Raw genomic sequence first — 13,448 nt, 5'->3', positions numbered from 1 at the left:
TCTGGGAGCCACATGCCATTGAAGGTGAAGGAGCTTCTCTGACATGCGACGCTGTCCAGTGACAAGTGAACATAAGTGCACGAGGCCAGCCTTTAGACTTTGGTGTGAACCGGTCTTACTTCCAAAAGGCCATGAGTTCTCTTTAAAATATTCCTCTGGTCACTTGGGCCTCGTTGTCAACCAGTGTGTGGGGAAAGTCGGCAGACTGGCACCCCAAATCTCTCACCCCAGATGGCCCACATGGGAGAAGACCCTGAGGTTGCTAGGGGAAGCTTCCTGGATGATGTATTATTTTTCAGCATAAAGCCTCATCCAGGAGCTGTGGCTTCTGTGGGTGACAGACACAATGCAGTGCCGCTCTCCATGTGCACCAGGACTGGGTCTTGCCCATAGGATGAGGACGGAGGGGAGGCAGACTGGGCATTCTCCCATGAGAGTCAAGGTCAAATCCAGTGGAAACAGCAATGTGTTTTCTGCGTTGCTTTTTCCAGCAACAAAGTAAAGGTTTCCAGTGGCCTACAAGCTCCTTGGTGCTTCCTGTTTATCAGATGTCCTTTCTCCAAGGGGCCCGGGCTTCTGGCTCTGGAGCTAGAGAAAGTCAAACAAAGCAGACAGAGTGTTGTTTTGGTGCAACCTAAATGCCAGCCTGGTGAAACAAGAAAGTGAAACTGCTCTGACTGGTGCAGGGTAAGGCAGCCTGTCCCTGTCCACGCTGCAGCCCCGCCCTCCTTCTGGTGGTGCCCTATCCCCAGAGAGTGATGGATGTGATGCTGGGTGCTCTGGGGACCACAGTGATCACCGCTGACTCGGTGTCCATCTGTTGTGATGGAAAGGGGGTGACAATCCCTAATAAACATAGAAAAAAACTAGATAAAGGCAGATAGTGACACCACCAGAAAACCGTGCATTGGCTTCAAAACACTTGAACAAACACTTGGACAAACTTTTCATAGAGCACTTATCAGGGCATTGTTCCCCACTGATGCGAATGGTCTGCAGTAGACACTGAAGAGAGCTTAGAAGTCATCTGGGCTCTGCCTCTCAGACTAGGGAGCTTCCCACATAGGGCACAAGCCCAGGCTCTGCTCCTGGCCACACTGGCTATGCTGGGCTGAGATGGAATGCCAGTCTGGATGATTTTCTAAGCTACCTGGATCACTGTGCCTGAGGAGCCACCCATGAGTCATCTGGTCCCCAGGGTAGTGAGACAGTATTGAGTAGTGGAAAACCCCTAGACAGGGTGGGAGAAGGTGCAGACAGGGGTTCCCGGCCCAGATGCACTGCACAGGAACTGTCAAGTTTCCTTAACACTTTACTTTCCCCATTCATGCAATTAGAGTTGGGCTCCATAGCCCATATACCCTTCACTGCCATGGGTGCTTCAGTCAGTAGCTGGGTTCCTTTTGGATGTGAAACTCCAAGGGAGAAAGAGGTCATTACTTTATGCCAGTTGTTTTAATAAATTTAAAAACAAGATTTGGTTAACACTAATAATAAATTTGCCCAGACTTAGTTCTGGTAAATTACAGTCATCCTTTATTTATCCAGTTTTAGCCCAAAGCTTTTTCCATTTTTGATGGTTGAGTTGAAACCAAGTGGGTAGGGAGTTACTTTAAAAATGGAAACCCTGGAAAACCTTAACCATTGCACACCACAGTGTGCAATTTTATGTCTTAGCAAATGTTTCAGGCCAGAAACCCAAAGAAAGTGAGTCTCCTCTGATGAATTGTTTGCAGCTTATTAGCAGAAACAGTGTATCTCCTGTTTGGCCAGCTTGTAAGGAGAAACTAACAGAATCAAGCTCTTGCAGGAAAAATATCCTTTTACTTCCTCACTTGAGACCTGATATCTGTAAGAACTTAGGTTTCATTGAAACATTTATTCAGAAAGATAACAGTTCATTATAAACCAGCATGGTGTGATATAAGCACCTGAAGTTTATTTCCTTTGTTGGAATTTCCCAGTGGGCTTTGATAATACTCAGCAACTCCAGAAGTGATAAAGGAATTTGAAAAGAAAATCTGATGGGAGCTCATAAAGGAAATTAGAGCTGTATTTTTTTTTTTTGCAATGGAGATTTTTTTTTAAGATTAACAAATTACCTCTTTCAACTATGGATGAGTATTTAACAAATTGTACACACTTTGTAGACCTATCCACTTGTTTGCCTTAGCTATCAGATAATGGCAAGTTACTTAACTTAGGTTGTATTCATCAAAGCAGGCAACTTCTGAAAATGTTGTTTAACAAGACAGTCGGTTTGTTAGAAATCTGGTGGTGGTTAACGACTGGTTTAGTAGAAATCTGACCCTTTTAAGCAATACAGTTGGTCTGGTAGAAATCTGTGCATAGTTCCAAACCGATGTTTCTATACAAGCAAGATCATGCAGAACAAAACAAAGTTGTTTAAGATGAGTTAAGATGTCTCAAACTTTTGGCAGACTTCCTAAGCCCCCTGCTGCTGTTGCCTTCAGAACCCTTTTGAAGTGAGTTATAAGTTTCTGTGTCATTTTCAGTTGGCTGCTTGGGAGAAAAACTGGCCAACGGACTCATTTTGACTGAAGATGGCTTGAGCGTTTCCCGAATGTTTTCTTTTGCTAGAAATACGTTCTGCACTCTTCTCTTGTGGAAGAAGGTTGGGTACCAGCCATCTGATGATGCCTCCGGGTGTTGACAGAAAATGTGGGTGCCATGCCTGTGTTTACGCAGAACCCTCCCCCAACACAGATAGTGTGGTAATCAGCAGAGTGGGAAAACATGTATTTAAGGATTGATGCTTGTAAAAGAGGCGCTGTAAAGAAGGCACGGTTGTTCAGATGTGAGACATGACTGACAGCGCTCCTTGTAGGCATGCTAGTAACAATCAAGTCTAGAAGTTCGACATCAAAGCCATCGCAGCTTACCCCACCAGTGACTTGCACATCAAAGAGGGAGCACAAGACAAAGGAAGTGCACCGAGGTGTGTTTCTGCCTCATAGCCAGCTCCTCAGGGGGGGCTCCCGGAGCTCTTTTCATGAATGCAAAGTGATTTTTGCAGATCAGCGTCTTTATTTCGTAAATGACCGGGAATATAAAAGCAGGGCTGTAATTACTCTCCATTGCTCTAAGTTTGGTGGGGAAAGGATTCATCACAGGAGAGCCTGGTCTCTCTGGTTTCCTTCAATAGTGAATTCTGTACTAGTGTGGGCAGCTCTGACTTCACCTAACATAGTACAGGGAATTATTCACAAAATAAGAGAGTACAAATTGGATACATTGCAGGTTCATTGAGAATATAAAACTGGACCCAAATTTGTGGAGTAATTACCTCTCCTTCTCTCCTCTCCCTCTCTCCCTCCCTCCCTCTCTCTCCCTCCCTCTCTTTCCCTCTCTCTCCCTCTCTCTCCCTCTCTCTCCCTCCCCCCCACCTTTGCCACCACCCACCTCACCCCACCCCACCCTACCCCACCCTACCCTGGCCCTGCTTGCTTTTTTATTTTTTAAAATTAACCTTGTGGGTGGCTTTTTGCTGAATCAGGTGTGCATTACTTAACAGGTGTGTGTGATAATGAAATGTAGGCTTGTTAAACCAGCTCTTAATTAATCACATCTCTGCCTCAGTTCTCTAACTCAAATCATGTGTACTCCAAAATGCCAAAAGTAGAGCAGCAAGTGTGGATTTGACTTTCTATCCCCCCTCTCTTGATATTCAATTGAAAAATAAAATTAGCCATGCAAGAGTTATAGGTGGTTTGAAATAATGTGCTTTTTTTTTTGGCTTGCCTTTGAAATTTGAAGTTCTTTTATAGTTCATCTTCAGTAATTTACTCATTTTTAAATGCTCTTGAAAAATAGTAGTGCTCCGTGTAGTCATTAATAAATACAAAGCAGCTTTCTCTAGGCTCTGGGGAGACCTAATAAACACACTGTGTTACTAATTGATGCTATACTGAGCTGACAAAAGTAGTGCATCGGTAAACAGGAGTTAGAAAGCAAGAAGTTAAAGAACTATAGGGGATTAAGTAGACATCAAGGGTTGGAAATTATAATAAGGCCTCTTTAGGGGAGCATTAATTTGCATGTGGCTGAATTAGGACACCCAATTATTTTGAGGACACTACTAAGAACTCATCCAAAATACCCCCAAAGTGAAAGGTTTGGGAGGGCTGGGAGTTAGGTTGGACAGAGGGGGCATTGACTATGTCATATTTCCCACAACTCATGATAGATGTGGAGTTTGCTCAGTAGCATATTAGAGCAGCTTGCTTTGTTAGGAAGAAAACCGCTGATGAAATCAAAAGTACTGCACTGCACTGTCTTTGTTCTGTGCACATAATTTACGTTGGATTACCACAATGGAATCTTTTTTTTTTTTTTTTTAAAGCAGGGAGGGCAGGAGGGTAGAGACAGAAATAAACCTTTTAAATCTTCTTTACATGAACCCTGCAAGGACATCAGCGATGAGCAGATTAGAGAGTGTTTGGATTTTATAGCGGTGGTGGTCCTCGGTGTGGGAGCCAGGGAGGTCCCCAAAGCCGGGGCAGGGCTCCCAGAAGGTAAAACCTGCTTGCATAAGAATCCTGGGACACTGGTGACCCTTTTTATTGTGTTGACCATTTGCATTGCTGGTGGATAGGGTGGCATGGAGGCTGAGTAGGGACTGCTGGGCCCTCAGCGGGCAGCAAGGCCAGGACACCAAGCTGCCCTGACAGTCAGGGCTCTCTCTGGCTGCTGGAAACAACAATGCCCATTTCACTGAAGAAAGCCCTTGATAAAGCAGAGAACAATGACTGAGTCTATTACGTTTTGACCCTCGAGTATGTGCCTTTGTAATATTGTTGATGACAAAACGGGAAACATGCATGGAGCACTTGAGCTGCATCCCGAAGAGCCGTGGTTGTCTCCGGGGAGAAGCCCAGATGCCACTGTAGAGGAGCTGAACCAGCTGCCTTTTGTGAGTGGAATGCCATGTTACTAAGCGGATGGACTGGCTCTTCAGGCTGGGGTATGTGTGATTACACATCTTCTCAAAAATGAACTCAGTGAAACTGTCATTTCAGGAACAACAATTTAGAGTTTTGATTGCTAATAAATTCAGTCTTTGAGGCAAAAATCTGAATTTGGGGAAACTTAATGCGTAACCCCATGAACTTGACTGTTTCCCAATCGTTACAGACTTTCCCGATGATGTGGGTGGTAATATTAGTCAGAGTGCACATTGATACAATCACTTCTGATACCGAAATGTGCAAACAGTCTAGAAGAGCAACAAAACTCGGCAAACCAGTAGTTTCCAAGTGGCCAAAGCATGATCATACAAAAACAGGCAGGGATAAAAGGTTGATTCAAAGTACAAAAATGCAATGTATCTCAATAGGAAAGTCCCTGATAAGGCTTGGGGTTCCGTATTCTAACCATGCTTTGAGGAACTGCCACTTGTTAAGATTGGGTATACTATCAAAGAACATTCAGAGTTCCTTGAAAATGCTGTAACTACATCTCTGTGTGAGGCCATATTTTCTTCACCTGTATCAGCTAAATGCACATCACAGCACACACTGAACGCCAATGCATGAGATCCACTTGTCTTCTATTAAGTGATATATTAACATTTCAAAAAATGTCAAATAATGGCATTCTTCTTACTAAGTTTTTTGTCCTTTAGTTGGTTTTGGAAAATATACTGGTTTTCATATGTTATCATATAATGAGTTTATCACTGTCATTTTTAAGTGAATTTTGAAATGTTCCCAGTTTTAACTTCTAAAATAGTAATTATTGGCTTGTATCCCACATAGACAAAAAGTCTTTGGGGGCTTTTAAGTGTCTAAAAGGACACAGAGATTGAAAGTCTGAGAGCTGCTGCCCTATAATTTACTGCAGGGGACATAGTCAGATTTTGTGACAAAGCACAAGGTGACAACGGAAGGGACTTTGATTTGAGACCAATTGATCAGGTTAACCGTAAGTTAGATATTAAACACAGCACTTCCAAACACAGATTCTAGAATTCACGTCCTCATTCTCATTTTCTGTTTTGTGTCTTCATCTTTAATGCCAGCAGAAGACTCAAATCATTGCTGGTGTTTTCCAAGCTTTTGTTGCCCTTTCTAGTCGTGTGGCAGAGATCTGACATAAACTTGGTGTAGGGAGACTCTGCAATTTATCCACAACCGTTTGTGACCAGAGACAAGACCAGGGAGTTGCTGCTGCGTTTCTGTTTGGTGTGTATTTGCACAGAGAAAAAAAGCATTTTGTGCTATTAGTATCACTAGCATAGCTATGGCAACTCCTGCTACATGGGAGAGTTTTGCCTCAAACGTGAGCAGTGAGCACTTCAGGGGGTTTCATCACTGGGTGTGGTGATGGAGAGTCCTGGCAGGTCCTGCCTCTACACCAGCGCTGGCCACCTGCACCCAGATTCCAACATTCACCCTCCCTCCGACCTTCTCCAGGAGGGAAGAGTGCCGCCCGGAGACCTCTTGGCACCTGGAGTGTGACGAAAAGGCTGAACACTCTGCTGACTTCAAATGCACTTGGCACTTGCTTCCATTATACTAATTAAATGAATGAGCGCCCAATCTTCCCTAAGATTTCTTAGGAAAACTAATGTGCAGTTAGAAAGCAATGCCCAAAGACTTGTTCTTAATTTTATAATCACTTTGTTGGCATCTAACATAAACACATTGACATTGCCCTTTGTAGCTGGGCCACCTGCCTCTTTGTTATTATCAAATAGGGGCCACACGGGTCTTGTATTGCATTTGGTTGCCTGTCAGGAGGCTGTCAGTGGAGGGGGAGCAGACATGACTTGGCCTGCTCTGCATTTCCAGGATCTTGCTCCCAACTCTTTAGAAGGAAGAGAGGAGTGGGTGGGCCTAGAGCCAGATCAGTCTTAGGAGATTGGGATACTTTGCTCCTGGCGTGGTTTTATTAGCCAATTAAAGGTAGAGGCTGAAGCACGTTGACTATAAACAGAGGTTGTGCAATGGCCCACGGCTTGGCTGGCCACACGAAAAAGCGCCTCCTTGCTTCTGTGGTTCTGCCCTGAATCAGGAGGGCCGAGAAAGCACCTTCAGAAGGACTCACAGTGATCACGTGGAAGGACGATGGGTGTGACGAGGAAGGAAGTCAGAACAGTTCTCTGTCCCTGGAAAGGCTGGGGGAGAGGCAGAGCTGAGGGAGCCCTGGCTTCCTCCAGGGTTAGCGGAGTAATCGCTAGGCCTGCTCCTAGGTTGGAACCAAACCACACTTGCAGCTTTGCAACTTGGAAATTCGATTCCAAGGCAATTGTCTTCCTCTGAGTGAAATGGTTCCCTCTTTTTAGGCATTGAATTTTTATTATATTTCTAGCATTTCCCTGCTCTCTGAACTTGGAATAATAAATTTTTGTACACTAAGTTTTGCATGATTCAGTGGGCTTTGATCCAGGCATAGAAAACTATTGGGGGGAAAAAAAGTATTTTTGTCTTGATCAGGGAGTATTCACTCAGAAAAGTCACAACCTAGGTGACTTGCACCTGTATCTGTATTTGTGCTGTACCTCAGTACACAGCTTGCCAAAAAGTGGGAGCATTCTATTGAGTTTCTTATCAACCAGATACTCTTTAGTGTTGAAAATATTCTCTGGACTTCGGAGTCTGTCACCATCACTTAACATTTTACATACTCTCGGTTCCCATGCACCACCACTTCCCAAAGGTAGATGCTTTTGGGTCCCTTCAAAGTTCTGACCCTTGCTCGCGAAGGCCAGCCTTCAGCTCATTGGTCTTTGTTTTCAGAGTCCATCTCCTTTCTCAGGGCTCTCCAAGGTGGTCTGGCTTAGCCAAGGGCAGATTTTTCCCCATGGCCACTTAATGATGGAGCAGTCCCATCTCCAGATCTTGACCTCCTCTACGCTGGCTTAGTGTTTTCACCTCGTGTCCTATCCCTTCCTGAGTCTGCCTAGTGATGGGAGATAAATGAGTAAGGACTATCAGAGACGTGGCACAGAGAAGACATCATGGATTTGAAAACGTTTTCCCATCTGAGGCTCAGTCCCAGAAATGCTTTCTCTCAGCTGACAGATCTTGCGTCGATCACAGAACTTCTCTGTACTGGTTTGGTCATCTCTAAAACCAGGATAATATCTACCTCATAGGGATCTTGGATAGGAAGAAGGGACGCTTGGGAAGACACTGAATACAGCTTCTCCTGTGTTGCAGGCACTCAGTATATAGTAGATGCTGAGTAAGTGCTGCTATTAACATCACGCCCTCTGTACCAATAAGTGCCACTGAACCACTCAAGTTTCAAGTGAAGGTAATGACTGCACTGAGTCTCATCTCGGTGGCCACGTTGCACCAGAGCAGGGAGGTTATGTGATCTGGGTGTACGGGGGCCGGTGCAAGGAGAGCCTGGCGATATTTCTATCAGAGAACCTCAGACGCTTCGAGTTCTGCACGTTTCAAGCCCTGCCATCCTAACCAGTCCTACACGTTCTAAGCCCATTATTTTTAAAGCGCTTCCTCTGTGCCAAGCGCCGTGAAATGGATAACCACATGTAACACTCGCATTAGTCTTTCATCTGCCTTTTCACAAAGGAGGAAGCTGGAACTCAGAGAGGCAGAGCAACCTGTTCAGGATCACAGGGCTTAGCACGTGGGCCGCGGCTGGTGGAGGCCACGTCTGTCTCATTCCCAGGACCGTGCTGCCCCCCTCTTCTGCCCCGTGGGAATCCCACCCAAATCCGTGGCTGCAGACTTCACAGCAAGTGTCCCTGCCCATGATGTGAGCATGTCTGTGTAGAAGATGCACCTGCGATACGGACAGGCACAACTGGAGCACCTGATGAGTGCCAGGCACTGTAAGACGTGCTAGAACCAAGGAGATGAAGACGTCGTGCCTGCCTTCAGAGGTTCCGAGGCCGGCATGGGGAGGCTCAGAGTGGAAATAAAACCACAGTTCAGGGTAACTGCCCGGAGACGGAGCCTGGAAGAGGAGCCCTGATCAGACTCGGGGTGGGGGTGGGGAACAGCTTTTTGGCAGAGATGGAAGCTCAGCTTGGCTTTGAAGTAGAGGAAGGTTATTCCCAACAAAGGGCAGAGCTTGTGAAATTTTCAAAGGCTCTAGACAGCAAGCATGGCGAGTTTGGGGACAGCCAGGAGTTCAGCGTGGCCTGTAGGGACTGCAGGAAATGAGGCATCTAGAGGAAGCCTGTGGGGTCCAGACCATGAAAAACCCTCACTACCATTCTCAGGGAGTTGTTCTGTACACTGACAGTGAAGGGAGGCCACCGGGGGAGGCGGCCAAATATTTTCAAGGCACACGCGATCATTAGCAACACTCAGATGTTCTCAGCGTCTTCCTTTCCCTTCATCGTGTCGGGGTGGGAGGGAGGCTTTTCGGGATGAAGCAAAGGGCCCTTGTGTGGCGGAAGCTGGGCGTCTGTGCAGATGCTTTGCTGCTCACCGGCTGTTGAGAGATCGCATGAAAGGCATCGGCCGCAAGACTCCTTCAATGGGTTTTTTGCACTTTGCTTGTTATAAATTGATTCAGGGACTTCGTTATGATGTGGCTCAGATGAATGGGGCAGTAGTGTTGTGGCTTGCGCTGCCAGGAGGAGGGAAAAACAAGTGTCTGTGTGCCGCCGTTCAATCACGCTGCTTACAGAAGTAGGGCCGTGAAAGGGTGGGGGAGTGTGTCTTTGATACTGGAAACCCTGTAGCCCTGTTGGTGCTACAAGCGAACGCTTAAATTAAAGGTTGGAGTCGGCTTTCAAGTATTGACTGTCGAGCAAAAAGCTCGGCCCACACTCATGTACTTACTCAGGCTCGTTAAAATGAAAACACACTCTCGGCCGAGCCTGTGTCACAGCTGGGATAATGATGGCACTGAAGGTGGTCGTTTGACTCGGAGTTGCTGCAGCACACGTTTAGGTGAGGATGTGCTTGTGCTTGGGGATATAAGTACATGGTCGTCACGACTCGGGGCCACACCGTGCCGGAGTTTCATTGCAGGCTGCCTGGTTGCTTGCTTACCCTTTGTGGAGTGAAGGTACACACTTGGGACTTGGCACATTTACCCAGAATAGAGGCGATTGGATTCCTCGCCATTGAGCTAGTGGCTTAATTCATTGAGCCTTCGTCCAGAGCAAGGACAGTGACAGCAGTGACCTCGTTGGGTTGTTTTGAGGGTTAAATGAGATGATACGTTTAAAGTGGTTGACCCCATCAGTAAGTGCTTCATAAACCGAGTTTCATTATGGGTAATTTTTTACAGAAGTTTTTTGAGATGGTGGGAGGGAGTGTAACAAAAACACCACTTGCTGTGTCTTGCTGCCAGTGGTCAAAGCAGATGCGTTAGCTCTGCAGTGCCACTGGCTTTTTTTTAAAAAAGATTTATTATTTTTTTTTGCTTATTGAAATGCTGACTTACAGTGGATGGTGTGATGGAAGGGGAGGGAGGAACAAAGAGAGGTCTCCCACCCGCTGGTTCACTTCTCAGATGGCTACAATGACTAGGGCTTGAGCCAGGCCCAAGCGAGGAGCCCGGAGCTTCGTCCCAATCTCCCACGTGGGTGCAGGACCTGAGGACTTGGGCCGTCTTCTGCTGCTTTTCCAGGTACATTAGTATGGAGCAGGACCAGAAGTGGAGCAGCCAGATCTTGGAATCAGTGCCTCTGTGCGACGCCCACACTACAAGTAAAGTCTTAACCTGCTTTGCCACAGCGCTCTCCCCATTCCTGGGCTTCTGGGGCCCTTTGGGTTCTGGTCCCTCCACTTGCACTTGGAGTTGTCTAGAATGTTCAGATGCTTGGGAAGCTTGGGAAACTGATGAAGGTGAGGTGTGAGGCTCCTTTTGTAATTGGCTTTCCATGGGGTTCCCCCTCACCTCCGGCCACGGGGTACACATTTCTAAATGCTGTCCCCTTGTTGCCCCTTACTGTGAAAGGGAGGAGAGTGCCTTCTCCAACAAGTGACTCCGCGGGACACCCTCTCACTGGAGCTGCTGTCTGCATTTGAGACTACTCAGTGTTGCTTTGCAATCTTAAGTCCCCCCCTCCCCCGCCGCCGCCGCCAATTCACGCTGTGGACCTACAGGAGCAGTGAGGGGGTCCCTGGCACCTTTGCCGCTGACCTGTGGAGTCCCCTGCCTAGAACCGAGTTCTCAGGCCTCTCTCTCTCCCCACCGTGGAGGGCTGGGATTTTTGAATTCGTCCTGTGTGCTCTGCGTACGTTCTGGAAGGCTTACACTGGGATGTTGTTCTGTTGATCTTGGTCACCCTCGCACCTGCTCTTGGGCATGGATTCACACTCCTTTCATGAGGCAACAGAAAGGCGAGGAGTTCCTATTTAGATGCTGGCATCGTATCCTTGGGGAGTGAATTTTGATTAACCACCCCCCCCCCCCGCCATACACACACACACACACACACACACACTCACAGCTAAGAGCAGAACTTTCACTATAGAAGTAACAGTTGGGCATTTTAGAGAATATCAGCCCCATGAGAGACCTCAGAAATCATGCCATCTGCGTGTTCACCGTCAGGGAGCAGGGAGGCTAGAAGCCAGGCCCGGGATGACTTAGTGGCAGGTTAAGGACTAGAAGAACCATTTCGGCCGTGAGTTTTCCATAGTTCAAACTTTATCTAAGCGCACTGGAATATGGGTGGAATATTACTGTATCAAAAAAGGGTCACAAGCGCTGTATCAGGTCCACTTAACTCTTGAGTAACTAGGCCGTGCGTTCTAACCAGAAGGTCACCAAAAGATCTATCCTGTTTTCTGCATTTTCATAGGCGAGGAGAACAAAATAATCTCAGGTAAGAGGAAGAGCCAAAAGAAGGCCCTGCCACAGCAGAGCTTGAGTTGTGGCTGTCACAGCACAGGAAACCACTTCAAATCCACCATTACTGTGAACTCAGGCTGTGCTGGGGAAGCATCTCGCAGTGCCGAGTCTGTGAGCCTGTATCCTTGTGTGCTGCGGCCATCCTGGGGGAGACACATTGAAATTCCTCCCTACGTCTGTCCCAGAAAAATAAATAGCAGGAATAGTAAATAACAACCTTCAGATAATACAGATGGGTAAACATTTCCAGAACTGATTATAGAAAGGACTGTTGACAAGCCACTAGCAGGGAAATGAGCAGAGAGGAGAGAGAGGAAGGGGTGGGTGGGGGGACCTTTTATCTGCCATTCAGCAGTGGGCACACCAGGCAGGATAGACAGGGTGGAATCGTGATTAATACGGCAATGTGCTTCATTGCGTGTGAGGGATCAGAAGACAGGCCTGCAAGCCACTCCTTTACTCCTGAGGAAAATGCAACCGGGAAAGGTTAAGTGGCTGGCCCGGCATCACACACTTAGCAGCAAAGCTAATTTTGGAACCAGGGTCTCCCAGTGTTCCTGCTGCTGGACCATGCCCCATGATTGAATCTGTGACAGTGCCCGTGTCAGCAGTACACACTGAGGCTCAAGGAGATGTACCTGAAAGAATAGTTGCTTTAAAATAATCATTGGGGGTGGGCGTTAGGACCAGCAGTAATGACAGCTACATCCCACATCAGAGTGTCTGGATTCGATTCCCACGCTCCAGCTCCTGACTCCAGCTTCCCGCTAATGCAACGCTGGGCAAAGCAGGTGGTAGCTCAGGTGGTTGGGTCCCCTGCTGCCGTTTGGGAGAGCTGGATCGAGCTCCCAGCCCCTACTTTAACCCTCTAGCCTGGACCTAGTCTTTACGGGCGTCTGGAGAGTGAACTGACAGATAGGAGCTCTGTTTGTCTCTCTGTGTTTTGAATAAAAATATACACAGATATATTTAAACTCATGGTTAAAATTGTCCATAAACTTGTTCACACACACTGTGTAAAATGCAGTTTCTCTTCATATCCAGAAAGCAGGGAATTTCCCATGTAGCTTTAGTTGTTCCACAAATATGTATTATGCTGTAATTCTGTTACCTGTGGCCTCTGATCAGTGAGTCTAAGAAGCAGGTGGATTGTACGATGTGTCCCCGTCACCACCCTTCTAAGGGTCTCCAGCTCACACTGCCTTACCTTCTTTTCTATGGCCTCCCTATCCTTTTAATCTGGTCTTTTTTTTTTTTTTTTTTTTTTTTTTTTTTTTTTTTTGACAGGCAGAGTGGACAGTGAGAGAGAGAGACAGAGAGAAAAGTCTTCCTTTGCCGTTGGTTCACCCTCCAATGGCCACCGCGGCCGGCGCGCTGCGGCCGGCGCACCGCGCTGATCCAATGGCAGGAGCCAGGAGCCAGGTGCTTTTCCTGGTCTCCCATGGGGTGCAGGGCCCAAGCACCTGGGCCATCCTCCACTGCACTCCCGGGCCACAGCAGAGGGCTGGCCTGGAAGAGGGGCAACCGGGACAGAATCCGGCGCCCCGACCGGGACTAGAACCCGGTGTGCCGGCGCCGCTAGGCGGAGGATTAGCCTAGTGAGCCGCGGCGCCGGCCTATCTGTCGCCTCTTTTGCT

At 47.2% G+C, this 13,448-nt stretch overlaps 1 protein-coding gene across 5 annotated transcripts in view; it reads left to right on the top strand.

The window, feature by feature from the left end:
- The window catches only part of RORA (RAR related orphan receptor A), a 763,877-nt gene that overhangs the window by 669,645 nt on the left and 80,784 nt on the right, over window positions 1-13,448 (top strand). The window contains exon 1 of one of the 5 annotated variants that reach the window (XM_070054303.1): window positions 4,665-4,984. The exons of the other annotated variants lie outside the window; for them this stretch is intronic. Within the exon in view, the coding sequence (XP_069910404.1) occupies window positions 4,948-4,984 (37 nt within the window). The 5' untranslated portion in view covers window positions 4,665-4,947. Of the gene's footprint in view, window positions 1-4,664; window positions 4,985-13,448 lie in introns of those variants that run through there. 5 annotated transcript variants of the gene reach the window in all.

Source organism: Oryctolagus cuniculus, chromosome 12 (assembly GCF_964237555.1).
Source record: "Oryctolagus cuniculus chromosome 12, mOryCun1.1, whole genome shotgun sequence".
Lineage (NCBI taxonomy): Eukaryota > Metazoa > Chordata > Mammalia > Lagomorpha > Leporidae > Oryctolagus > Oryctolagus cuniculus.
The sequence above is the reverse complement of the archived record's forward strand: the minus strand, read 5'-3'. Positions and strand labels throughout refer to the sequence as shown.